This window comes from Salvelinus sp. IW2-2015, linkage group LG4q.1:29 (assembly GCF_002910315.2).
Source record: "Salvelinus sp. IW2-2015 linkage group LG4q.1:29, ASM291031v2, whole genome shotgun sequence".
In the NCBI taxonomy this organism is placed as follows: domain Eukaryota; kingdom Metazoa; phylum Chordata; class Actinopteri; order Salmoniformes; family Salmonidae; genus Salvelinus; species Salvelinus sp. IW2-2015.
Window position 1 is genome coordinate 87,857,532 of NC_036842.1, and position 27,232 is coordinate 87,884,763.

At 43.5% G+C, this 27,232-nt stretch overlaps 2 protein-coding genes across 2 annotated transcripts in view; both read left to right on the forward strand.

Annotated features, from left to right (window-relative positions):
- Positions 1-16,223, forward strand: part of LOC111962740 (kinesin-like protein KIF21A) — a 72,733-nt gene extending 56,510 nt beyond the window's left edge. Inside the window, 8 exon segments of the mRNA XM_023986046.2 lie at positions 4,378-4,509; positions 10,789-10,925; positions 11,028-11,202; positions 11,459-11,623; positions 11,905-12,022; positions 13,326-13,496; positions 13,914-14,113; positions 14,204-16,223. Coding sequence (XP_023841814.1) covers positions 4,378-4,509; positions 10,789-10,925; positions 11,028-11,202; positions 11,459-11,623; positions 11,905-12,022; positions 13,326-13,496; positions 13,914-14,113; positions 14,204-14,297 — 1,192 coding nt within the window. The 3' untranslated portion in view covers positions 14,298-16,223.
- A 1,966-nt stretch (positions 16,224-18,189) lies between these two features.
- LOC139024906 (copine-8-like) overlaps positions 18,190-27,232 on the forward strand; it is a 69,073-nt gene continuing 60,030 nt past the window's right edge. The window contains exon 1 of the mRNA XM_070439888.1: positions 18,190-18,426. Within this exon, the coding sequence (XP_070295989.1) occupies positions 18,332-18,426 (95 nt within the window). The 5' untranslated portion in view covers positions 18,190-18,331. The remainder of the gene's footprint in view (positions 18,427-27,232) is intronic.

Consider the following 27,232-nt stretch of genomic DNA (forward strand, 5'->3'; position numbering starts at 1 on the left):
CATCCGCCAACTCCTGGAAAGTCTGTGGTGCAACGTGGCGTGGATGGTGGATGGAGCGAGACATGATGTCCCAGATGTGCTCAATTGGATTCAGGTCTGGGGAACGGGCGGGCCAGTCCATAGCATCAATGCCTTCCTCTTGCAGGAACTGCTGACACACTCCAGCCACATGAGGTCTAGCATTTTCTTGCATTAGGAGGAACCCAGGGCCAACCGCACCAGCATATGGTCTCACAAGGGGTCTGAGGATCTCATCTCGGTACCTAATGGCAGTCAGGCTACCTCTGGCGAGCACATGGAGGGCTGTGCGGCCCCCCAAAGAAATGCCACCCCACACCATGACTGACCCACAGCCAAACCGGTCATGCTGGAGGATGTTGCAGGCAGCAGAACGTTCTCCACGGCGTCTCCAGACTCTGTCACGTCTGCCCACATGTGCTGTGAACTGCTTTCATCTGTGAAGAGCACAGGGCGCCAGTGGCGAATTTGCCAATCTTGGTGTTCTCTGGCAAATGCCAAACGTCCTGCACGGTGTTGGCTGGTAAGCACAACCCCCCTGTGGACGTCGGGCCCTCATACCACCCTCATGGAGTCTGTTTCTGACCGTTTGAACAGACACATGCACATTTGTGGCCTGCTGAGGTCATTTTGCAGGGCTCTGGCAGTGCTCCTCCTGCTCCTTCTTGCACAAAGGCGGAGGTAGCGTCCTGCTGCTGGGTTGTTGCCCTCCTCGCGGGCTCCTCCACGTCTCCTGATGTACTGGCCTGTCTCTTGGTAGCGGACTCCATGCTCTGGACACTATGTGACAGACACCAGCAACCTTCTTGCCACAGCTCGCATTGTATGTGCCATCCCTGGATGAGCTGCACTACCTGAGCCACTTGTGTGGGTTGTAGACTCCGTCTCATGCTACCACTAGAGTGAAGCACCGGCCAGCATTCAAAAGTGACAAAAATAGCCAGGAAGCCATAGGAACTGAGAAGTGGTCTGTGGTCACCACCTGCGAACCACTCCTTTATTGGGGTGTCTTGCTAATTGCCTATAATTTCCACCTGTTTTGTTATTCCATTTGCACAACAGCATGTGAAATTTATTGTCAATCAGTGTTGCTTCCAATACGTGGACAGTTGCTTTTCACAGAAGTGTATTGGACTTGGAGTTACATTGTTGTTGTTTAAGTGTTCCCTTTATTTTGTTTTGCAGCAGTGTATATATATAATATACAGTGGGAGAAAACAAGTATTGATACACTTGCGATTTTGCAAGTTTTACCTACTTACAAAGCATGTAGAGGTCTGTAATTTTTATTCATAGGTAGCACTTCAACTATGAGAGACGGAATCTAAAAACAAAATCCCAGAAATCAACATTTGTATGATTTTTAAGTAATTAATTTGCATTTTATTGCATGACATAAGTATTTGATCGCATCAGACAAAGCAGAACTTAATATTTGGTACAGAACCTTTGTTTGGCAATTCAAGAGATCATACGTTTCCTGTAGTTCTTGATGACTAGGTTTGCACACACTGCAGCAGGGATTTTGGCCCACTCTCCCCTACAGATCTTCTCAGATCTTCAGGTTCGGGGCTGTCGCTGGAACTACGGACTTCAGCTCCCCTCCAAAGATTTTCTATTCGGGTTCAGGTCTGGAGACTGGCTAGGCCACTCCAGGAACCTTGAGATGGCTTCTTACGGAGCCACTCTCTAGTTGGCAATGGCTGGTGTGTTTCGCTGTCGTATTGTCATGCTGGAAGACCCGCCACGACCGCATCTTCAATGCTCTTACTGAGGAAGAGGAGGTTGTGGCAGATTCTCGCGAGTAACAGTGGCCCAGTCGATCACTCCCCTCAATCGCGGTGTCAGTCGTCTGTCCCCTTTGCAGAAAAGGCATCCCCAAGAGACATGATGTTTCCACTCCATCGCTGTACGTTTGGGCGAGTGGTGTTTCTTGTCTTGGGGTGTACTCAATACTCTCTTCTTCCTCCACAACTAACGCGCGAGTGGTAGGTTAGACAGCTAAGCCTCTACTTTTTGATCTCATCAGACCTAGACATGACCCTACGCTCCATTCCTTCCTCTGGATCTGTAATCAGAATGGGTCATTGGCAAACTTAGACAGGCCTTGGACAGCCACGTGGCTTAAGCAGGAGGGGGTACACCTTGCGTGCGCTGGCAGGATTTTAATCCCATCAGAGGACCGGCGTTAGTGTGTTCAACTAATGGTTTTTCTTTGGAGACTGTGGATCGCCGCTCTCTTGCAGGTCAATTGACCCGGTCCTCGTGATAGTTCGGGCTGATCCCTCACCTTCCTCATATCATTGGCCTAATGCCACGAGGTGAAATCTTCATGGAAGCCCCAGAACCCGAGGTGATGACCGTCAATCTTGAACTTCTTTCCATTTTCTTACAATAATTGCGGCCAACATTGTTTCCTTCTCCACCGCACTGCTTGCCTATTGTCCTGTAGCCTAGCCCAGCCTTGTGGGCAGGTCTACACGTTATTTATCTGAGTCGCTTAAGCAGCTTCTGGTCTTGGCCATTGGTGGAGGAGCGTTTGGAATCTGTTGATTGCAGGTGTGGACAGGTTGTCTTTTTTAGTCACAAGGTAATGCTTCGAGTTCAGAACCAGGGTGGCAGTTAATACATGGTAATGAGTGGGCACAGGAGGGCTTCTAAAGAAAACTAAAACAGGTTGTGAGAGGCCGGAATTCTTACTGGTTGGTAGGTGATCAAATACTTATGTCATGCAATAAAATGCAAATTAATTATTTTAAAATCATACAATGTGATTTTCTGGATTTTTGTTTTAGATTCCGTCTCTCACAGTTGAAGTGTACCTATGATAAAAATTACAGACCTCTACATGCTTTATAAGTAGGAAAACCTGCAAAATCGGCAGTGTATCAAATACTTGTTCTCCCCACTGTATATGCTATATTTGAGATTCTTCAAATAGCCACCCTTTGCCTTGATGACAGCTTTACACACTCTTGGCATTCTCTCAACCAGCTTCACCTGGAATGCTTTTCCAACAGTTGTAAGGAGTTCCCACAAATGCTTGTTGGCTGGTTTTCCTTAAGTCTGTGTGCCGACTTACTCCAAACAATCTCAATTTGGTTGAGGTCGGGCGATTGTGGAGGCCAGGTCATCTGATGCAGCACTCCATCACTCTCCTTCTTGGTAAAATACCCCTTACACAGCCTGGAGATGTGTTGCGTCATTGTCCTGTTGAAAAAAACAAATGATAGTCCCACTAAGTACAAACCAGATGGGATGGTGTACCACTGCAGAATGCTGTGAATTCTAAATAAATCACAGACAGTGTCACCAGCAAAGCACCCCCACACCATAACACCATAACACAAAAATCTCCAATTTTGTTCTCCAGAACCAAAGCACAAATTTCCACCGGTCTAATGTCCATTGCTCGTGTTTCTTGGCCCAAGCAAGTCTCTTCTTATTATTGGTGTCCTTTAGTAGTGGTTATTTTGCAGCAATTTGACCATGAAGGCCTGATTCACACAGTCTTCTCTGAACAGTCAATATTGAGATGTGTCTGTTACTGTGAAGCATTTATTTGGGCTGCAATTTCTGAGGCTGGTAACTCTAATGAACTTATCTTCTGCAGCAGGGGCAACTCTGGGTTTTCCATTCCTGTGGCAGTCCTCCCAGTTTCATCATGGCACTTGATGGTATTTGCAACTGCACTTGAAGAAACTTTCAAAGTTCTTGAAATGTTCTGTATTGACTGACCTTCATGTCTTAAAGTAATGATGGACTGCCGTTTCTCTTTGCTTATTTGAGCTGTTCTTGCCATAATATGTACTTGGTCTTTTACCAAATAGGGCTATCTTCTGTATACCTTGTCACATCACAACTGAATGGCTCAAACACATTAAGAAGGAAATAATTTCCACAAATTACCTTTTAAGAAGGCACACCTGTTAATTGCAATGCATTCCAAGTGACTACCTCATGAAGCTGGTTGAGAGAATGCCAAGAGTGTGCAAAGCTGTCATCAAGGCAAAGGGTGGCTATTTGAAGAATCTCAAATATAAAATATATTTTGATTTGTTTAACACTTTTTTGGTTACTACATGATTTTGTATGTGTTATTTCATAGTTTTGATGTCTTCACTATTATTCTGCAATGAAGAAAATAGTAATAAAAAAAAGAACTTTGGACCGGTAGTGTATGTGTGTGCGTCCATGAATGCGCATTTCCACTGGGGTGCATGTGTGTGTGTGTGTGTGTGTGTGTGTGTGTGAGAGAGAGAGATCTTGTACACTGTACAAACTCAGTTCAAAGGCAACTGACTTGTCCTCTGCTTATGTATGTAAACTGAGCCTCAGCCTCCTTGTCCATTGTACCAGCTGTGAGACGAGGAACTCGGACGCCAGCACCCCGTCTCCCCCATCCTCCCCTTCCACCCGCCCTCGTAGCCAAGGCAACGTATTTGTACGTCTGACAGGGTGTCTGGAGAGAGCAGACAGACCGCAGGATAAGTAAGAGGAAGACATACAGTGCTGTGAAAAAGTATTTGCCCCCTTCCTGATGTCTTATGTTTTTGCACATTTGTCACACTTAAATGTTTCAGATCATCAAACTAATTTTAATATTACACAAAGATAACCCAAGTAAACACAAAATGCAGTTAAGTGATAGCCTTTTCCCCTTAATAAATAAAATGATCCGAACCTTCATGGCCCTATGTGACAAAGTAATTGCTCCCCCTTGTTAAATCATGAATTTACTGGTTAATCAAATTTTTGGGAAAGCTGAGTTCAATTTCACTAGCCACACCCGGACCTGATTACTGCCAGATCTGTGAATCAAGAAATCACTTAAATAGAACCTGTCTGACAAAGTGAAGTAGGCCAAAAGATCTCAAAATGCAAGACATCATGCCACGATCCAAAGAAATTCAGAAACAAACAAACAAAGTAATTGACATTATCAGTCTGGAAAGGGTTACAAAGCTATTTCTAAAGCTTTGGGACTCCAGCGAACCACGGTGAGAGCCATTATTCACAAATGGGAAAATTTTGGAACAGTGGTGAACCTTCCCAGGAGTGGCCGGTCTACCAAAATTACCCCAAGAGCGCAGCGACGACTCATCCAAGAGGTCACAAAAGAACCCACAACAACATCTTAAGAACGGCAGCCCTCACTTGCCTCAGTTAAGGTCAGTGTTCATGACTCAACCATAAGAAAGAGACTGGGCAAAAATGGTACCCATGGCAGAGTTCCAAGGCGAAAACCGCTGCTGACCAAAAATAACAAAGGCTCGTCTCACTTCTGGCAAAAAAAAACATCTTGATGATCCCCAAGACTTTTGGGAAAATATTCTGTGGACTGACGAGACAAAAGTTGAACTTTTTGGAAGGTGTGCGTCCAGTTACATCTGGCGTAAAAGTAACACAGCATTTCAGATAAAGAACATCATACCAACAGTCAAATATGGTGGTAGTAGTGTGATGGTCTGGGGCTGCTTTGCTGCTTCAGGACCTGGACGACTTGCTGTATTTGATGGAACCATGAATTCTGCTCTCTACCAAAAGATCCTGAAGGAGAATGTTCGGCCATCAGTTCGTGACCTCAAGCTGAAGTGCACTTGGGTTCTGCAGCAGGACAATGATCCAAAACACACCAGCAAGTCCACCTCTGAATGGCATAAAAAAATAAAGGTTTTGGAGTGGCCTAGTCAAAGTCCGGACTTGAATCTGATTGAGATGCTGTGGCGTGACCTTAAAAAGGCGGTTCATGCTCGAAAACAATCCAATGTGTCTGAATTAAAACAATTCTGCAAAGAAGAGTGGGCCAAAATTCCTCCACAGCGATGTGAAAGACTCCTTGCCAGTTATCGCAAACATTTGATTGCAGTTGTTGCTGCTGAGGGTGGCACAACCAGTTATTAGGTTTAGGGGACAATTACTTTTTCACATAGGGCCATGAAGGTTTGGATAGCTTTTTCCCCTTAATAAATAAAATCATCACTTAAAAACTGCATTTTGTGTTATCTTTGTGTAATATTAAAATTTGTTTGATGATCTGAAACATTGACAAATGTGCAAAAAAATAAGAAATCAGGAAGGGGGCAAATACTTTTTCACAGTACTGTAAGTTATAAGTAATAAGCATACATTTATAGTTAAGTTATACGCATTGTATAAGTAATAACCATTACTTTTAGTTCAAAAAGTTAGTTATAGTCTATACAACAAATGTTATGAGCAAGGAGGCCTTGGCAGTCAAATGACCAATCACATCTATTGTTTACAGGTATGCTGCATACATTAGGTAGGCTATGATATTGGGATTGATGAGCTCTCTCTCTCTCAACTGCACATTAGGAGCTACATCTAAACCACTCATGACACTGTGTCACCTCTCCTCTAGCAAGATTTAGATTTGAGAAAACTTTATTGTTCACAGAATTCCCCTGTCCTGTTCTAGATCACCTTCCATTTCCCACACCCACAAGGGATAATTGAACATTTCAATCAAATCAAAATGTATTTGTCTCATACACAGATTAGCAGATGTTAAAGCAGGTGCAACAAAATGCTATGTGGTGTGTGTGTGTATGGACAATATATAAGTAGGAAAAATACAGTATGTACAGCAGTAGTTATATAGGATGAGCTTAGTCCAGAATACTGTATGTAAGCAGCATAGTTTTTAGGAGACTATGCTCCAGAATGCAGTATGTACAGCCGTAAGTTATATAGGATGGGCTATGGTCCAGAATCCAGTAGTACAGCAGTAGTTAGATAACGGATGAGCTATGTCCAGATACTGTATGTACAGCAGTAGTTATATAGGATGGCTATGTCCAGAATGCAGTATGTCAGCAGTAGTTATATAGGAGGACTAGGTCCAGAACTACTGTATGTACAGCAGTAACGTTATAGAGGAATGAGCTATGTGGAAGAATACAGTATGTACAGCAGTAAGTTATATAGGCTGAGCTTATGTCCATAATACTGTATGTACAGCAGTAGTTATATAGGATGAGCTTATGTGGAGAATAACAGTAGTACAGCAGTTAGTTATATAGATGAGCTATGCGAGAATACTGTATTACAGCAGTTTCGTTATATAGGAATGAGCATATCAGTTGCAGATGACAGACAGTAATTAGCTGGTATCCAGTCATATGGTTCAGCGTTACTATGATGAGCTGATGTCCAGAATTACGTATGTACAGCAGTAGTTATATAGTGAGCTTGCAGAATGCAGCTATGTACAAGCAGTAGAATAGAGGCTTGTTGATATGTATACAGCAGTAGTTATATAGCATGAGCTATATGTCAGAATACAGTATCAAGAGTAGTTATATAGGATGAGCTAATGTCTAGATACTAGTATGTACAGCGAGTAGTTATATGGATGAGCAGTGAGCTCGATGCTACGCGCTACAGATGTAGTAGTTCTGAGAATACCAGTATTGTTACAGAAGTTAGTTATATAGGATGAGCTTCTGTCAGAATACAGTATGTACAAGCATATGCTTATATGGAGTGCGAGCTATGTCCAGAATACAGTTCAGTCACAGAGAGTGTATTTGGATGATTATGTCTGTCAGATACTGATTACAAGCGTATGTTCGTGAGAGCAGATTATACAAGTATGTACAGCAGTATTACTATAGGATGAGCTATGTGGAGAATGACCTATGTACAGCAGTGGTATATAGGATGAGCTATGTGGAGAATAACAAGTATGTACAGCAGTTAGTTATAATATGGGATGAGCTATGTGGAAGATCAGATTCAGGTGTTATATGGAAAGCTATGTATGAATACAGCAGTGTACTATGGCAGAGCTTATGCAGAGATAGCTATGATACAGCAGATATATTGGGCTATGTAATCTGTTAGTCAAAGCCGTAGATAGTTATTTGCGGATAGCTCATGTGCGAATACCATATGTACCAGCAGTATTATATAGGTATGAGCTATGTGGAGAATACAGTATTACAGCCTTAGTAGTTATATGGGATGAGCTATGTCAGAATATGTATGTACAGCAGTATTAATGGTCTTCATGAGCTATGTCAGAATACAGTTACAGCAGTATATATATAGATGAGCTATGTGAGATCAGTACTACCAGCTTAGTAAGTTATTGGCATGAGCTATGTCGGAGAAATTCACAGTATGTACAGCAGTATTATATAGGATACTAATGTTGGAGAGATTTACCGTGATGTTTAAGCAGTATTATCTTCGGTATGACTATTGTCCAGAATCTTGATGTACAGCAGTAGTTATTTCGGATGCTATGTCCAGAATCCAGTATGTACAGCAGTAGTTTATATAGGATGAGCTATGTGGAGAATGCCCAGTATGTAACACGCAGTAGTTATAGTGGGATGAGCTATGTGGAATACAGTATGTACAGCATGTATTAATAGGGATGAGCTATGTCCAGAAATACTGTATGTACGAGCAGTAGTTATAATGGAATAGCCTATGCGAGAATACAGGATGTACAGCGAGATAGTTATATGGCATGAAGCCTTGTGGAGAATACCAGTATCGTAAGCAGCAGTAGTTATAGGGATGAGCTATGTCCAGAATACTGTATGTACAGCAGTAGTTATATAGGATGAGCTATGTGCGCAGGATACAGTATGTACACGTCAGTAGTTATTTGGATGAGCTATGTTGCCAGATATCAGTATGTACAGCAGTAGTTAATAGGATTACATGAGCTTATGTTGGAGAATTACAGTATGTACCGCAGTAGTTATATAGGATGAGCTATGTCCGAGAATACAGTATGTACGCAGTATTATCATAGGATGAGCTATGTACCAGAATACAGTATGTCTACAGCAGTAGTTATTATAGGATGAGCTATGTGGAAATACAGTATGTACAGCAGAGTTTATATAGGATGCAGCTATGTGGAGAATACAGTATGTACAGCAGTAGTTTATTGGATGAGCTTGTAGAATCAGTAGACAGCAGTATTATATGGATGAGCTATGTGGAGTTGATACAGTATGTACTAGCAGTAGTTTTATTTCGGAGACTATGTCAGAATCAATTACGCAGTTAGTTATATAGGATGAGCTATGTGGAGATATAGTATTGATACAGCAGTAGTTATATAGGATAGCTATGTGGAGATAAGTATGTACAGCATGTAGTTATTAGGATGAGCTATGTGTGAGAATACATGTATGACAGCAGTAGTTATTGCGATGACTATGTCCAGAATACGTATGTTACAGCGCAGTAGTTATATGGATGAGCTTGTGGAGAATACAGTATGTACAGCAGTTAGATTTATAAGATGAGTACTGTGGAGAATATACAGTATGTACACAGTATTTATGGATGAGCTATGTCCAGAATACAGTATGTACAGCAGTTAGTTATTTCGGATGAGCTATGTCCAGAATACTGTATGTACACAGTAGTTATTAGGATGAGCTATGTGCCAGAATACTGTATGTACAGCAGTAGTTATATAGGATGAGCTATGTGAGAAATACAGTATGTACCAGCAGTAGTTTATATGGGATGAGCCTATGTCCAGAATACAGTATGTACATATAAAGTGAGTAATCGATTAGCTTAATTTCTCAGATCAAATTACATTTCAACAAAATTATGTTGCAGGATGTGGATGGAGGTGTGCTCAACTCCTTCGTTTTGTTGAAGTTGAGGGAGAGATTCTTTTCCTGGCACCACTCAGCCAGGGCCCTCACCTCCTCCCTGTAGGCTGTGTCGTCATTGTTAGTAATCAGGCCTACCGCTGTTGTCATCAACAAACTTGATGATTGAGTTGGATGAACAGGGTGTACAGGAGGGGGCTGAGCACGCACCCCTGTGGGGTCCTTGTGTTGAGGATCAGCGTGTGTTGAGGATCAGCGTGGCTGAGGTGTTGTTGCCTACCTTCACCACCTGGGGTCGCCTCGTCAGGAAGTCCAGGACCCAGTTGCGCAGAGAGGGGTTCAGACAAAGGGTCCTGAACTTAGTGATGATCTTGGAGGGCACTATTGTGTTGAAGGCTGAGCTGTAGCATAGATTCTGATTGGTCAGACCAGCTTTGAACAGTCCTTACCATGGGTGCTTCCTGTTTAAGTTTCTGGAAGAGCAGAATGGAGGCGTGTTCTGATTTGCCGAAGGGGAGGCGGGGGAGGGCCATATAGCCGTCCCGGAAGGGAGAGTAACAATGATCAAGTGTCTTCTATCCACGTGTAGCACAGGACATGTGTTGGTAGAATTTATTAAGCATTTTCCTCAGATTTCCTTTCCAATTATCTATTTTCCTTCTGTTCACATACCGTGGATGAAGTCTCCACCTATGTCATTTTCTTACACAGTCACACGGTGCGCTTTATCTGGTGTGTCCCTATCTGCACAACGACTTGTTTTTGTTGTCACCCAACAACCTTTATTCAAGAACAAGAATTAAAGTTTCAAGTGGAAGTACTGTCATTGTAGAAGGATTGTGTTTATATGAAGAACAAAATGTTACTTTGAGCTCTATTGAAAATCTCTGCCACTTACGCCACCAATATCTACTTGTCTGCCCCGTGTCTTAGGCAGTGTGTTGATGTACTTTGTATGGTTCCGTTCAGCTCTTGTTAGTCTGACCGTTCTTGTCACTTTGGGTACTTAGTTTTTTACTTTGATTTGCAGCATGTTGCTAACTGGCATGTAAATGTGTGCCTGCAGTGGTAGGCGGAAACCGGTTACCATTTTCTCTGACCCTGCTATTGACATCTCAATACCTGTGTGTGTGTGTGGTTTCTTCCTCTCTAGAGGGGTAATCAACCCAGTGCCCTCTTCAAAGGGCAGTCGGTCAGCAACACTACAGTGTGTCCACGTGGCTGAGGGTCACACTAAAGCGGTGTTGTGTGTTGACTCTACTGATGACCTCCTCTTCACCGGCTCCAAAGGTCAGACTCTGTCCACTTCTCTTCCTCACTCACCTTCATCAGCGGATCACAATAATTGATCACAGATCAATAATGTCTCATGTCTTGTTGTTATCCTTCCAGACCGTACGTGTAAGGTGTGGAACCTGGTGACGGGTCAGGAGATCATGTCCCTGGCGGGTCACCACAACAATGTGGTGTCAGTCCGCTACAGCTCCAGCCTGGTCTTCACCGTCTCCACCTCCTACATCAAGGTCTGGGACATCCGAGACTCAGCCAAGTGCATCCGCACCCTCACGTGAGTGTCAAGAAATAGAAACAGTGTCAACACCATAACAATTTTTGGGGGGACAGGCTACACAATATGACATCTGTAGCACCAGTATATGATTAACTTGACTCAATCATAACACCAGTGCAAGTGTTACACCTGTTGTTAATAAATACAGACAATCTGGGATTAATTAACTTGAAGATCTACCTGCATCTACCTGGATTTGTAGGACTTTTGCCGGATAGAATGAAGTGTTTAACAGAATCATCATATTCTACAGGTCTTCTGGTCAGGTGACTCCTGGCGATGCCTGTGCGTCCAGCACCAACCGGACTGTCACCATCCCGGCAGGAGAGAACCAGATCAACCAGATTGCCCTCAACCCCAGCGGCTCTGTCCTGTACGCCGCCGCCGGCAACTCTGTCAGAGTCTGGGACGTAGGAAGGTACGCTATGGCACAGCATGGCAGTCATTTTGTCAGAGCGAAGTCCAGAAAAGGGCTCTGTCTTCAGAACAATTCTCTCTTTCTCACTACTATAATGTGCAGATCTATGATAGATCTAGAGGCTACTGCTTGTATTGAATGTCGATTCCCTTGCTGATCTGTGGTAGAGCTTGTACCTGTTCTCTCAGTGAGTGTTGTCTTTCTTGCAGTAACGCAATGCATCTCAGAAGATTTGCTATCATATTAAATCCCAATATTTTCTCTCTCTCTCTCTTGATCAGATTTGTATCTACAGGGAAGCTGACTGGTCACCTGGGTCCAGTCATGTGTCTGACTGTGGACCAGAGCGGGAATGGTCAGGATCTGGTCATCAGCGGCTCCAAGGACCATTACATCAAGGTGTGTGAGGCTGGGTTATGGTGTGTGTGAGGCTGGGTTATGGTGTGTGTGAGGCTGGGTTATGATGTGTGTGAGGCTGGGTTATGGTGTGTGTGAGGCTGGGTTATGGTGTGTGTGAGGCTGGGTTATGGTGTGTGTGAGGCTGGGTTATGGTGTGTGTGAGCCTGGGTTATGGTGTGTGTGAGGCTGGGTTATGGTGTGTGTGAGGCTGGATTACTGTGTGTGGGTTACGGTGTGTGTGAGGGTGGATTACTGTGTGTGGGTTACGGTGAGGGTGGGTTACGGTGTGTGAGGGTGGGTTACGGTGTGTGTGAGGGTGGGATACGGTGTGTGAGGGTTACGGTGTGTGAGGGTGGGTTCTATATTCATTGTAGAAAAGAAGTTAACACACACGATATTACATCTCTGAATTATTTATTGTGTTGATGTTTCAGTCAGAGACCTTTTTCTGCATGTTGTTTCATGTTTGCATATGGATCATGTTGGATTTTGTATTTGTTTTCTATGTAATACGAATTAGCCTAGCTGATTCTCTGCTGTGACTTGAGTAGTGTTGTTTATGGACTGTCTGTTTCAGGTGTTTGAGTAGTGTTGTTTATGGGCTGTCTGTTTCAGGTGTTTGAGTAGTGTTGTTTATGGCTGTCTGTTCAGGTGTTTGAGTAGTGTTGTTTATGGGCTGTCTGTTTCAGGTGTTTGACTAGTGCTGTTTATGGGCTGTCTGTTTCAGTGTTTTGACTAGTGTTGTTTTATGGACTGTCTGTTTCAGGTGTTTGAGTAGTGTTGGTTTATGGGCTGTCTGTTTCAGGTGTTTTGAGTAGTGTTGTTTATGGGCTGTCTGTTTCAGGTGTTTGAGTAGTGTTGTTTATGGCTGTCTGTTTCAGGTGTTTGAGTAGTGTTGTTTATGGGCTGTCTGTTTCAGGTGTTTGACTAGTGCTGTTTTATGGGCTGTCTGTTTCAGTGTTTGAGTAGTGTTGTTTATGGGCTGTCTGTTTCAGGTGTTTGAGTAGTGCTGTTTATGGGCTGTCTGTTTCAGTGTTTGAGTAGTGTTGTTTATGGGCTGTCTGTTTCAGAGTTGTTGACTAGTGTTGTTTATGGGCTGGTCTGTTTCAGGGTGTGTTGACTAAGTTCTGTTTATGGGCTGTCTGTTTCAGGTGTTTGAGTAGTGTTGTTTATGGGCTGTCTGTTTCAGATGTTTGACTAGTGTTGTTTATGGGCTGTCTGTTTCAGATGTTTGAGTAGTGTTGTTTATGGGCTGTCTGTTTCAGATGTTTGACTAGTGTTGTTTATGGGCTGTCTGTTTCAGATGTTTGACGTGGCAGAGGGGGCCCTGGGTGCTATTGGCCCCACACACAACTTTGAGCCTCCCCACTACGATGGTATCGAGTCCCTGGTGGTGCAGGGGGACGTCCTCTTCAGTGGCTCCAGGGACAACGGCATTAAGAAGTGGGACCTAGCCCGCAAAGACCTACTGCAGGTAAGAGATACAGATTGACGTTTATTGGCATGAATCTTGCCCTGGAGCCAGAACTGAGAGATTTCTTCTAGATGGGCCAGCTGCAAAGTCAGAATTGGCTATGTAGTAAAAATGTATGCAAACTAAAATTAGTTTTCTTCATTTAGGGTTAGGTTTAAAATGAGAGATTATGACTTTGTGGCTTTGCCAGTCAGTGACTTCCAGGGAAAGATTCATGACAATAAATGCTAATCTGTGTAACAGAGGGAGAAGTGTCACTGACTATTTTGGCGAATCATGCTTTTGGGGAGGTGGTGCTTGAAGTGAGGGGCAGGTATTTTAAATGGAAAGTGTTTTCTTTGATAAACACTGCTACCTGAAAACTAGTTGAATGGGAAACGGAGTCTGTATGTACTAAGTTGTCTGTATGTCTAACAGCTAGTGCCCAATGCCCACCGTGACTGGGTGTGTGCCCTGGGTGTGGTGCCTGGCTCTCCGGCCCTGCTGAGTGGCTGTAGAGGAGGGGTGCTCAAGCTTTGGCACACAGACACACTGGGGGCCCTGGGGGAACTCAAGGGCCACGAGAGCCCCATCAACGGCATCTCCACCAACAGCAGCCACCTCTTCACAGCATCTGAGTGAGTCACAGAACCAAAAACACACACGCACACAAGCGCCTGGATGCAGCCAATGCAGTGACACTGTTTTTCTGCTCTGTAATTTGATAGTGATCGAACAGTGAAGATCTGGCGTGCCCGGGGCGGACTCGACAGTACCTTAGAGACAACGGCGGACACCACTGACGAGGTGGCCAATAACTGAACATGGCCGTGACCTCCCGCCGTGACCCTTAACCTTGGACGCTGCTGACTAGCACTTTTACCTCTGGCCTTTCACCTTGGAAACCATGGAAACCACCCCCCCCCCAGCTCCCACATATTGTAACCATGACAACTGTGCAAGCCCGCAGGAATGGAATCTTATCTCAGCAAAAGTAGCTGTAGTCTTTCTCCAGAGTGAGATATATGTATCCTTAGGGAAATATATCTAGTCTAACCTGCCTGGCAGTTGCACTGACTTGTGCAGAATAAATACTCTGTTTGCTTGGTAGACATCTTTCCCTCTCAGCTCATATTAAGTATTTAGTAAGCCCACAAGGGTCATATTTAGACACACATACACACATACATACATACATACATACATATAGAGGCAGATCTTGAGGGTCTTTCTGGGCTGGGGGAGTTAATGAAGGAGAGTGGTGCGGAGAGGAGATAAAGAGGATGGGTGGGCCACTGGGCTCTGTAGCTGGCCACTGGGCTCTGTAGCTGGCCTACAAGACCCGGACCAGGTTCTCCAGTGGCACAGCAAAGGAACAGAAGCACTGTAGGCAGAACCACTGTCTCTCCTTATCTGATATCAATGTGGCTTTATGTCAACTGACAAATCACCGCACCCCCTTAAATCACCGCTTGGTTTAAATGTTATTTTGCTTCGAATTCAGCTCCCACTTATTGTAGCTGATCAAATTGTAAAACTTGTCTTGTACTTTACCTGTCAACTGGATACACTAACTAACAATACTCTTGTAACCACTTGGAAAACGCCTTCAGTCAGTCACCTTCTGTCTGCTATCTTAGTCTTTACACGTAATCCTTACTGACTCTATGTGCAAATACAATGTCTCTTTGAGGATACACTGACTGTCTTCACTCACTCATAATTTATATCTATGTAGTAATGTACGATTCTCTTCTTAATGCTGTTACCACACCCTCCCTCTAAAAGTTGTGAACTAACCTAATGCCTGTGCTGCTAAGTTGTTTGCTCACCTTTGACCCATAGAGGTCTTCTGTTCTAGACCCCAGGTGAGGTCCACCTGGTAACCGTAGTTACGTACTGTATATAATAATGTAAAGTGTGAGGAGGAGAGGAGCCGTTTACCTGTGCCTGTACTGTAAGCCTCTCCTATCCTGGTCCTGGAAGTCCCCAGTGTATGGTGGTTGTATCCTGTGTGCCAGTTTTACTGCACATTACAACTGCCATATTTGTGATTGCTGTGAGCCAGGGCTGGGGTCAATACCATTTCAATTCCAGTCAATTCAGAAAGTAACACAAATTAGAGATGGCATTTTTGTGTACTTCCTAAATTGACTAGATTTGAAATGGAATTGACCCCAACTATGGTGTAAGATGAACTAACTGTCAAATGATTAATTGTATCTGCTGTCTGCTGGAACTATTGAATGTTATTAAAGGACTAGTAGCAGCAGCCAGCAACACATGATCTATATGTTAACAGTATTGTATGATGAAGTCAACTGAAGGTCAGCATTGTAGATCACCAGAACTCGCTCTACAAGGGAAACTGAGGACCATAATTCAGAGACGGTGTTCTAACAGCACTCTTAATGCTTTTGAACAGAACCTCTCTCCCTGACCCTGTGTCAGCCTGTTATGTTTCTTGGTCTGAGTCTGAAATGGCACCCTATTGCCTATATAGTGCACTACTTTTGTACATAGCACTATGAACCCTGGTCAAAAGCTAGTGCACTATATAGGGAATAGGGTGCAATTTCAGATGCAGCCCTGATTCTCTTTTTCTGTTAAACTGTATGTATTAAAACCAATCCTGGGTTCCCTTCTGGAGTTTAACTGTAGACGGCCCTCCCCAAAATGGCTGACTCTGTACTGTAGCAGTTCTGATGTCAGATGCCTGGTGAAATAAATGTCATCCTTCAAAAACCACCCCATGTGTGTACATCTGGGTCTGTTTATTTTGAGGGAGGTTGAGGATTGAGGGGGAGAGCACTGATGAAGAAGTGCACTACAAGGATTGGAGCTGTAGTACTCACTGATCTACGAACCTGATTGGATAAGTGAAAGTAAGGCATCAACCTACATTAAAAAGCTATGCTTACTGGAAGGGAGCAGGGTTTCAAAATAGCATTTTATTTTCTAAATACTAACCAAATGTATCCTCTAGATGGCAGTAGTGTAACTTGTAATTAATCAACAAGCAAGGCACAGAATGGCTAGCTGTACATTGTAATGACCTCATTGCTTACAATACAATTTTGGAGCACAAACATCCAAGTGAAAACTGTTATTTACTTGTAACTCATCCGGAAAACCAGAACAAAATCTCAGACTATTTTCAAAATGACTATTATCCTAAAATATTCTGTACTGAACTAGATCAATGATTGCTGCACGTAAGGGCTAGTTCCTCAGAGACAGATAAGGCAAGTCCTGAACTCAATGAAAACACGTCCCTAAATGTTTAAGGCATGTTTAACTGTGATGATATGAAATTCAATTTCAGGGTGTAGGTGAATATTTTAGAACTACAGAGTAAAGCAAAGGTCTCCGAATTGCCAGTTCCGTGTCTCTCAGTTTGTAGTGTGCCCTTTGCAATAGAAAATACATGAAATTGTACTGTAAATTATTTAACAGCTGTGGTTTTGCTCATGATGATTTTATCGCAGAGAATGTTGTTTAATTTTCAGAATAGAACACATTGGTAGCCTACGTGTGTGTTGACAATTGAACTTCTGGTAAAACAAAAATAAGTTATTAAATTAGTTATAGACTTAGGAAATAATACATGTTAGAACCAATAGTTACAAGACAAATTGTATAATGTTTTCAATGGAATGATCTGTATAGTGGCATTTTTTTTGTTGAAACGATAGCTTTCTTACCCTACAGTATTTACAGAGCATGATGAATTAAGTGCAGAATGCCCTTCAGAACTGTGGGCAGAGGCGATAGCGGAGTTCCCAAATTCAGCACCGCAGAACAGCGGATAGCGACAGCCCCGTCCCTTGTGGCGGGAATGACCGTGGCCTAAAACACAAACTCCACAATATGGCTTTAAAGTAATAAACCCATTGAACGTGTTTTAATGTAAATGGCAGATTGGATCAAGCAATTATGTCTCAGGATATAATAGATCAAGACCCTACACCCTAGGCTTCAGTAACTGCACCTGAAGATATGACGTTGTGGCAATTAATCAGCTTTTGGGCACACTGATTAAAACGCTAATTTAAGACTAAACTATAATCTAATTTGACGCAGGTGTTCCTATTTCAGCTCACTGGGCTGCTGCGTCTGGTAGAGAAATCAGTCACTTGTTAATTGAGCGATTTGCTCAGGTGGTCTCTTCTCATCTGGCTTTGGTGCGCCTGTCTTCATCACTTTCATCGCTGTCAAAACCCAAGCAAGCGGATAACTGTGTGTGCCGGCGTGCAATATAATTTAATCAACCTGCTATACTATTTTGAGATGAAACCAGGTGGACACTCAATGTCTTGACAGCAAATTGTTTTATTTGGAAATGTCCAGACAGTGGCAGTGAAAACCAGGTGGCCCATGATGCCCTTGTAGTGTCAAAGAAATGTCTTCCTCGAGGATTTCATTATTTATTTGTAATGTATTATCATTCAATAGATATATTCAAAGCATTATCGGGCTACAAATCCTTATGTTAATTTATGCAATAAAGCATTTGCAATGGCTTCCTAAAAACATTAGCACAGTAGCCTTTAGGCCTCCTATAATATGTTATCTTGTTTATTTTTCCAATGTTATTTCTGCAAGTGTTTAGGCTGACCTCGTGAGCTTCCCACCCTCCGCACTATCACCCATATAATAGGCTACTACCTCGTTCTCAGCTCTGCGTCCTAGAATGAGATGAATCTTTCAACGGTCACACATGACGCTGGTCTGTTGTGGGCAACACTCCTCTCGCAGCCTCATGCAACGGCGACCCTAATCAGCGCACCGTTTTTAACGGTTGCTTCCTTATTTTATACGACCGAAAAAGGACGGTTTAACGGGAGATTTCGACGATGAGTAGCTTTATGAATATGGCGTGTATTGGAGACTTTGACCCGTTCACCGCTGCCATTCCCGCCACCAAAGTTGAGCTCACGGTGTCGTGTAGGTGAGTAGGCTAGAGGGGCTGTTCAGCATTCCTTCACATATTGCTATTAAGTGGAATCGGAATGCTTGCAGTTTAAGATTATGGAGAACGGTGCTTATGATGATTGGCGTACTGCAAGTTTTCAATACATTTCCATCAAGCATTCTAGCACTAACAATTCATTTTATTTCATGTGGCCAGAAAACAAACGTATGTTAATCATAACCATATGATAAACATGTCAATATATCTTGTCAGTTTAACTATGATCATTATTGCTTTATAGGTTTATCAATCAAGGTAACATTTGAGGAATGTTTAAATCAAGTTTATGACCCTAGAAGAACGTGGTTTTTAGTGTTTCTTAACGTGAAAGCTCTCGCGCTTCCCTTTGGGCTCCAATTAACTAAACAAACCGCCGTCCAGAAAATGGATGATGCAACTGAGATAATTTATGGATGCTTTAACTGCATCTCCCCGGAGAGATGTGACTTCCAGTCAGATACAAGTGCAACTGGAGCCGCATCTGGCTGGCTCGGGCTCCATGTTGCGTAAGAGCCACGCGCCTCCTTCAGCCCGGGGTCCTCGCGGAGTTCCTTCTACCAGAATGAGGTGATGCTCCCGCGGCTGGTTGGTCACACGGTCAGTCACAAGACTCACTGTGGACATCATTTAACACACACACATACACACACACACACGGGGATTCTCTGAGTGGGAGTGGCTGCACGGTGCACATGAGACGGTCTCTGTCCACTCATGTGGTGCTGAACTTCCGAATTCTGATTCACATTCTGTCGCTTTCTGCTTCAATGGTGCTGAATATCAGATCGCCATTACAGCTTGTTTCTTTAAGCCAAACTGACATTTTATTCTGCCTATGTTTATTCTTGTGGCGGTGTATAGAATGGATAAATAGCCTACGTAGTTGTGAGGTTGTTTTGGATGTATTTGTAAAGGGAATGCAGTTGCTATGCTCTTTGTGGAGACTTAATTGAGAGGGGTTGTAAATTGTGATACTGTCTATTTTCTATGTATGTTGAAGTGCATACTGTATGACATTGTTTACAGTCATATAAGATGGTTTATAGGCTTTAAAGCTGGGTCTTGATGATGATGATAGTTATCTCAGGACTCCTATGACCACCCCTTAAAGTTTTGACATAGAATGGTAATGGGTTAAGTCCTTCAAGGGGACCTTTCAGTCAATTAACCCAGAATCCTCAGCATGCCATGCAGTGTAGTAAAGCAGAACAGAGAACGGATACATTGATTAGTTCAGACCCAATTACTGTAAGATGTCAATGTACTGACATGTATGTGTAACTGATAGATGCACACACACTGTAACGGTTGTCGAAGTCGTTCTCCTCCTCAGACGAGGAGGAGCATGGATCGGACCAACACGCAGCGAGGTATGTAGACATAATTAATTTTAATTATAATAACGAATACGAAAAATACAAGACAAACTACAAAACAACAAACGACGTCAACAGACCTGAACATGCGAACTAACATAAACACGAAGAACGCACAAACAGACTAAACAAAACGCAACAGTACCGTGTGGTGCACAAACACAGACACAGCAACAATCACCCACAAACAAACAGTGTGAACAGCCTACCTAAATATGSTTCTCAATCAGAGGAAACGTAAAACACCTGTCCCTGATTGAGAACCATATCAGGCTAGTTAACATGAACCCAACATAGAAACACATAACATAGAATGCCCACCCAACTCACGTCCTCACCCACTAAAACAAACAATTAACACAWTAACTAGGGTCAGAACGTGACACACACACACACATGCACACTACATGTTAATGTTTTTAAATGTATGTAAATTGTAAAGTATTTGGTCTGTAATGCCTTTTTGGTTATGTGTAGGACCCCAGTGATAATAGCAGTCGCCATTGGGGATCCTAATCAAATACAAATCAGAGACATATCTCCAATCTGCTGCCACAGCAGCAGTGACAATCAGGATTTTAGCTGCATTCCACATGGCACCCTATTTCCTATATACCGTTTACCAGGGCCCATAGCGTGCCATTTGGGACACAGACTTATAGTTGATGAGGGACTATCACCCTTGATCACCATCTCCCAGTACTATAGTCTGCGTCGTGTGTCTAGATATGTGCTCAAGAGGCTTGCGGCTTCAGGGCCTTAAGGATCAAAAGAGCTTTGATTCTTTATTATGAAACGTTTAATAAGAAGTGGCACATGCCCCCTCTGATGTATCCACTTGTACACTGAAAATACAATTTAAAAATACAAAGATATAGCCTAGTTTCCTTTATGCATAATTCATTCAAATATGTCAGTTATTGTCCTTTCAAAAAAAGGAGGTGCATGATGCCTCTAAGAGAGATTTCTGTTTTGAAAGTGTCCACTTGAGAAAGTGTTAGCCTAGATTGGGATGATGCTGTCATCTGGATGGTCTGAGCTACAGGAGGGAGACAGTCTTATTATGGGAGACCTTTGGGCAGACAAGAGGCAGAAAGGGTATGAAAGGGTATCCTATTGAAGAATTGAGGTGTTGTGATGTGGCTGTATTGAGCAGGGATCCCAACCTCCAGGGACTTTAGATCCTCGTGGAGCTGCTGGGTCAATATGTCACCATGGGTAGGAATGAATGAATGGAGACACTCACTGTCTCCTAATCTATGCATACTGTGAATTTATCTCTGTACAGAATACACCTACAATTTAGAAGCAGCACTGTTCTACAGTGGTCATTTTGATAGTTGGTGCAGATTTAGAAAGGAGCAGTTTTTCTATGGCTCATCAAATCAGGTTGCCTCAGAGTAGGCTCTGACAGCGAGAGTCTTGGGAATAGGCCTACTAAGGTTTAACTGTTCAGTGTGGTTCACTCTTTACATGTGAGCATTATTGGAATCATACATTGACTCTTGGGAGTGACGTATGTCTCTTGGGGGTGAGATATCAATATTGACGTCAGTATCTGACAATTGTGGGAGGGCCCACATTGCTATTTCAATTCTTATAGACAGGCCTATCAGGAATCAAGCTAAGACCAAAGTGCTGACTGTGTGAAGTAACAATGTTTATTGTAACAGGGGCAGGCAAATGGCAGGTCAAGGCAGGCAGGGATCGATAATCCAGAGTAGAGGCCAAGGTACAAGACGGCAGGCAGGCTCAGGTCAGGCAGAGGTCGAGGCCAAGGTCAAAAATCAGGAGGCCGAGAAAAAGAGAGACTGGGGGAAAACAGGCGCAGAGACAAAAAGCTGGTTGACTTGAACAAACAAGACACTGGAGCCAAGAGAATCCCAATACCACGGGAACCTGCAGAGACCTAACCAGCAGGAATTGGATCGTCTCGTTGTGGTTCCCCGACACTCTTAGGTTGACGGGGGTGGTCTGGTGCGTGACCCGGCCTATAGAGCGCCCGTCCAGCGCTCTAACTCCCATGGGAATGGAGAGGGGTTGAGTGGGGTTGCCTACCTCGGACGCCAGTGTAACGTCCATGAGACTCATATCGGCCTCCGAGTCAATGAGTACCTGGAGAGACTTGAACTGGTCGCCCCACAGCAGGGTGGCATGGAGAGGGGAGGTGAGTAAGGGGAGACGAACAATTATCTTGAAGACCCACCAGTGTACTCACTTCAACAAATGAGCTATGTCTCTTGAAGGGGTGACAGCGCTGCTACCAGCCGGGTTACAGAGGGGCTGGGAGGTTACCGCCGTGGTAGGCTGTCTAGTAGGCAACCCACGGAATTTCTCCCGCAATGCGTCCAATGCTAGGTCGTGACGTTCTGCCACGGCCTGGAACCCTTCCATCAGACCGCGAAGCAACTCCTCATGCCTACCAATGGTGGATCCTTGGGAGGAGATGGCGTTGCGGAGGTGGTCCAAGTCTGCTTGGTCAGTCATGGCCAGTTTGTACTATCAGGAATCAAGGTAAGACCCAAGTGTAGACTGTGTGAAGTAACAATGTGTATTGTAACAACAGGGGCAGGCAAATGACAGGTTAAGGCAGGCAGGGGTCGATAATCCAGAGTAGGGCCAAGGTACAGGACGGCAGACAGGCAGAGGTCGATGCCAAGGTCAAGGTCAAAAACCAGGAGGACGAGAAAAGGAGAGACTGGGGGGAAACCAGGAGCAGAGACAAAACGCTGGTTGACTTGAACAAACAAGACAAACTGGCACAGACAGACAGAAAACACAGGTATAAATACCCAGAGGATAAGCGGGGAATATGGGCGACACCTGGAGGGGGTGGAGACAAGCACAAGGACAGGTGAAACAGATCAGGGTGTGACAAGGCCCTGATTTGTCATGGAGGTGCCCAGGTCCCCTAGTCTTGTTGCAATTTGCCAGCGAGCTAATAGACCTGTAGCAAAACATTAACAACACTGCAGGATGTAATGTAAAGGCCACAAAAGGTTAAATGGTACAAGACCCAGAGCATAGAGGCTCCAGGGGCCTAAATCGCAAAAGAGCTGGATCATATATAGGTGTAGGATCTTAATTTGATCACCCTGTTGTTGCAGGAAATGTCCTGCAATTTTTGGGATTTTGTGTTGTAGATATGTGGTAGTTGAGTAGGGGCCTGAGGGCACACAGTTAGTGTGTTGGGAAATCTGTTATGAATGCATTGTAATGTTTTGGGGATCCATAATAAACCCCAGGAAGAGTAGATGCTGCCTTGGCAGGGACTAATGGGGATCCATAATAAACCCCAGGAAGAGTAGCGGCTGCCTTGACAAGAACTAATGGGGATCCATAATAAACCCCAGGAAGAGTAGCGGCTGCCTTGACAAGAACTAATGGGGATCCATAATAAATACAAATACTCACACCACTCCCAGATAGTCCTCACAAAATTTGCAAAGAAGGTATTTTGTTTCTTTTTGACCATTTTAATTGAAAACGATCACAGTAAGGTACTTAATTGTTACCCAGAAATGATTTGATATTGAGATAAAAATGGCTGCATTGGACCTTTAATTTAATGTATGTTATAGTTCATACAATAGTTCACATTTCCTGTTGCTGCAGGATTACTTTCTTGTTGTGAGACAATTATCAAATTAAGATCCCTAATCTGTAGGACAGATGCAGAGAAAGGTGACGGTGGTTTCCAGGGTAACAGTGAAGTCGCAGGACTATAAAGTTGGGTGAGTGGCACGGGGCCAGAACCCCTGCCCCAAGGGGTTCACACTTAGTGACTACGTTAATGAGCTTTTCAAAAGGGCCATTTGGTCTCATTAAGGCCCCACCTTAATGATTATAACTATTTACTTGAGAGAGAGGACAGCGGGCACCTCCATCACTTTCACATATTGGTTGGCGGTTATTTCTCTCTCTCTGTTTCTGTCTGTCTTCTTCAACTTGCTCCACAAATTGCATTGCGCAAGTTTTACAAAAATAATTTCCAGAAAACTCCTTGAGCAGTGTGCTATACAGTGCCGTCAGAAAGTATTCACATGTCTTGACTTTGTCCACATTTTGTTGTGTTACAGCCTGAATTTAAAATGTATTCAATTGAGATTGGTTGTCACTGGCCTCCACACAATACCCCATAATGTTTTTCTAAATGTTTACAAATGAATGAAAAATTTGTTTGAGTCAATAAGTATTTAACCCTGTTGTTATGGCAAGCCAAAATAAGTTCAGTAGAAAAATGGACTCACTATGTGTGCAATAATAGTGTTTAACATAATTTTTGAATGACTAACTCATCGCTGTACCCCACACATACACTTGTCTGTAAGGTCCCTCAGTCGAGCAGTGCATTTCAAACACAGATTCAGCTACAAAGACCATAGAGATTTGACCCATCTTCCAATAGGGGCATCTATTGGTAGAAGGGTAAAAAAGAATAAAGCAGACATTGAATATCCCTTTGAGCATGGTGAAGTTATTAATTACACTTTGGATGGTGTATCAATACACCCAGTCACTATAAAGAGACAGGCGTCCTTCCTAACTCAGTTGCCGGAGAAGAAGGAAACCACTCAGGGATTTCACCATGAGGCCAATGGTGACTTTAAAACAGTTACTGAGTTTAATGGCTGTGATAGGAGAAAACTGAGGATCGATCAACAACATTGTAGTGACTCCACAATACTTACCTAATTGACAGCGTGAAAAGAATGAAGCCTGTCCAGAATAAAACATATTACAAAACATCTATCCTGTTTGCAACAAGGCACTAATCCCATCTAACATTTGGCAAAGCAATTCACTTTTTGTTTTGAATACAAAGTGTTATGTTTGAGGCAAATCCAATACAACACATTACTGAGTACCACGCTCCACATTTTCAGCCACAGTGGTGGCTGCATTATGTTATGGGTATGCTCTTAATCGTTATTAAGAACAGGGGGTTAAGCACAGGCAAAATCCTACAGGAAAGCCTTGTTCAGTCTGCTTTCCACCAGACACTGGGAAATCAATTCAATAACCTAAAACACAAGCCCATATCTACACTGGTGTTGCTTACCAAGAAAACAGTGAATGTTCCTGAGTGGCCAAGTTACAGTTTTGCCTTTAAATCTATACTGATCAAAAATATAAACTCAACATGCAACAATTTTACTGAGTTACAGCTCATATAAGGAAATCAGTATATTGAAATAAATTCATTAGGCCCTAATCTATGTATTTCACATAACTGGGCAGGGGCACAGCCATGGGTGGGCCTGGGAGGGCATAGGCCCACCCACTGGGAGCCAAGCCCAGCCAATCAGAATGAGTTTTTCCCCACAAAGGGCTTTATTACAGACAAAATGCTCCTCAGTTTCATCAGTTGGGTGGCTGGTCTCAGATGATCCCGCAGGTGAAGAAGCCGAAGGTGGAGGTCCTGGGCTGGCGTGGTTACACGTGGCATGTGGTTGTGAGGCCTGTTGGACGTACCATCAAATTCTCTAAAACGACATTGGAGGTGGCTTTTGGTAGAGAAATTAACATTAAATTCTCTGGCAACAGCTTTGGGGGACATTCCTGCAGTCAACATGCCAATTGCATGCTGTTCTAGTTCCAGTGCTCTAGTTATTGTGTTCTAGTGTTCTAGTTCTAGTGTTCTTGTTCTAGTGTTCTTGTTCTAGTGCTCTAGATCTAGTGTTCTTATACTAGTTCCCTAGTTCTACTGCTCTAGTTCTTGTGTTCTAGTTCTAGTGCTCTAGTTGTAGTGCTCTAGTTGTTGTAGTGTTCCAGATCTAGTGTTCGGGTTCTAGTGACTTAGTTCTAGTGTTCTACTTCTAGTGTTCTATTGCTAGTGCTCTAGTTATTGTGTTCTAGTTCTAGTGCCCTAGATCTAGTTTTCTAGTACTAGCTCCCTTGTCCTACTGCTCTAGTTCTAGTGTTATGTTCTGGTGCAATAGTTCTAGTGTTCTAGTTTTCTAATTCTGGTGTTCTAGTGCTAGTGTTCTAGTTTTGGTGCTCCAGCTTTTGTGTTCTAGTTCTATTGTTCTAGTTTTCTAGTGCAAGTGCTCTAGTTCTAGTGCTCTATTTCTAGTGTTCTAGATCTAGTGTAATTGTGTTCTAGTTCTTGTGCTCTAGTTCTAATGTTCTAGTTCTATTTCTCTAATTCTAGTGTTCTTGCTCTAGTGCTCTAGAACTTGTTTTCCAGTTATAGAGTTCTAGTGTTCTAGTTCTAGTTCTCTAGTTCTTGTGTTGTTGTTCTATTGGTTTAGTGCTGGTGTTCTATTGTTCTAGTTCTAGTGCTCCAGTTCTTGTGTTCTAGTTCTAGTGTTCTAGTTCTAGTGTTCTAGTTCTTGCGTTCTAGTTCTAGTGCTCTGGTTCTGGGATTCTAGTTCTAGTGCTCTAGTTCTAGTCTTCTATTTCTAGTGCTCTAGTTCTAGTCTTCTAGTTCTAGTGCTCTAGTTCTAGTGCTCTAGAATATTCTTGCGCTTGCTTTCCCTTTTTGTTTTCTTCTCAACCTCTAAAGGCAATAATATTTTATGCTCCCCTTTTTTGGGAATACTGTGTGTTCATGCTAGTCTGATCTCCAGTGTCATCTCAGGTGGAAGTTGTCACCCTCAACTCACACAGTTTTAGTCCGACTTTGGGAATGGCTTGTAGAATTGAATAGGCCTTGTGATGTTAGGTGACTGCTGCATGATGTAAGTGGTGGAATTTCAAATGTAATTCTGATGTTGTGCAATGACTGTGCTCGTAAATGTTTGATGAACGGTGAGGAGGCACTCTGTTCGGCCCACCTGAAATTCCTGGACTGCCCGTGGTGGGTGGGGGGGAAGGAAGGGCTTTTAAAAATATTTCCCCTGAATGAACAGTCAGAGAGAGGCCGCTGGCCTTGGGTACACGTGAAGCAGCTGGAACAGAGGAGCTCACACACACACTCTCCCTCTCTCTCCCTCTCTCTTTCCCTCTCTCCCTCCCTCTCTCAATCCCTCTCCCTCTCTCTCTCTCTCCCCCCCTTTCTCCCACACCTCTCCCATCACACACCTCTACCATCACGCACCTCTCCCATCACAGACCTCTACCGTCACACATCTCTACCATCACACATCTCTACCATCACACACCTCTCCAATCACACACCATTCCAATCACACACCATTCCAATCACACTCCTCTCCAATCACACTCCTCTCCAATCACACTCCTCTCCAATCACACACCTCTACCATCACACACCCCTTCCTCCCAGAACCAGAGTTGTCTCCACTCTCCAGTCATCTCCACTCTCCAGTCGTCTCCACACTTCAGCCAACTCTCTCTGTCTCTCCCCCTTTCTCCCACACCTCTCCCATCACGCACCTCTCCCATCACACACTCCTCCCATCACACACCTCTCCCATCACACACCTCTCCCATCACACACC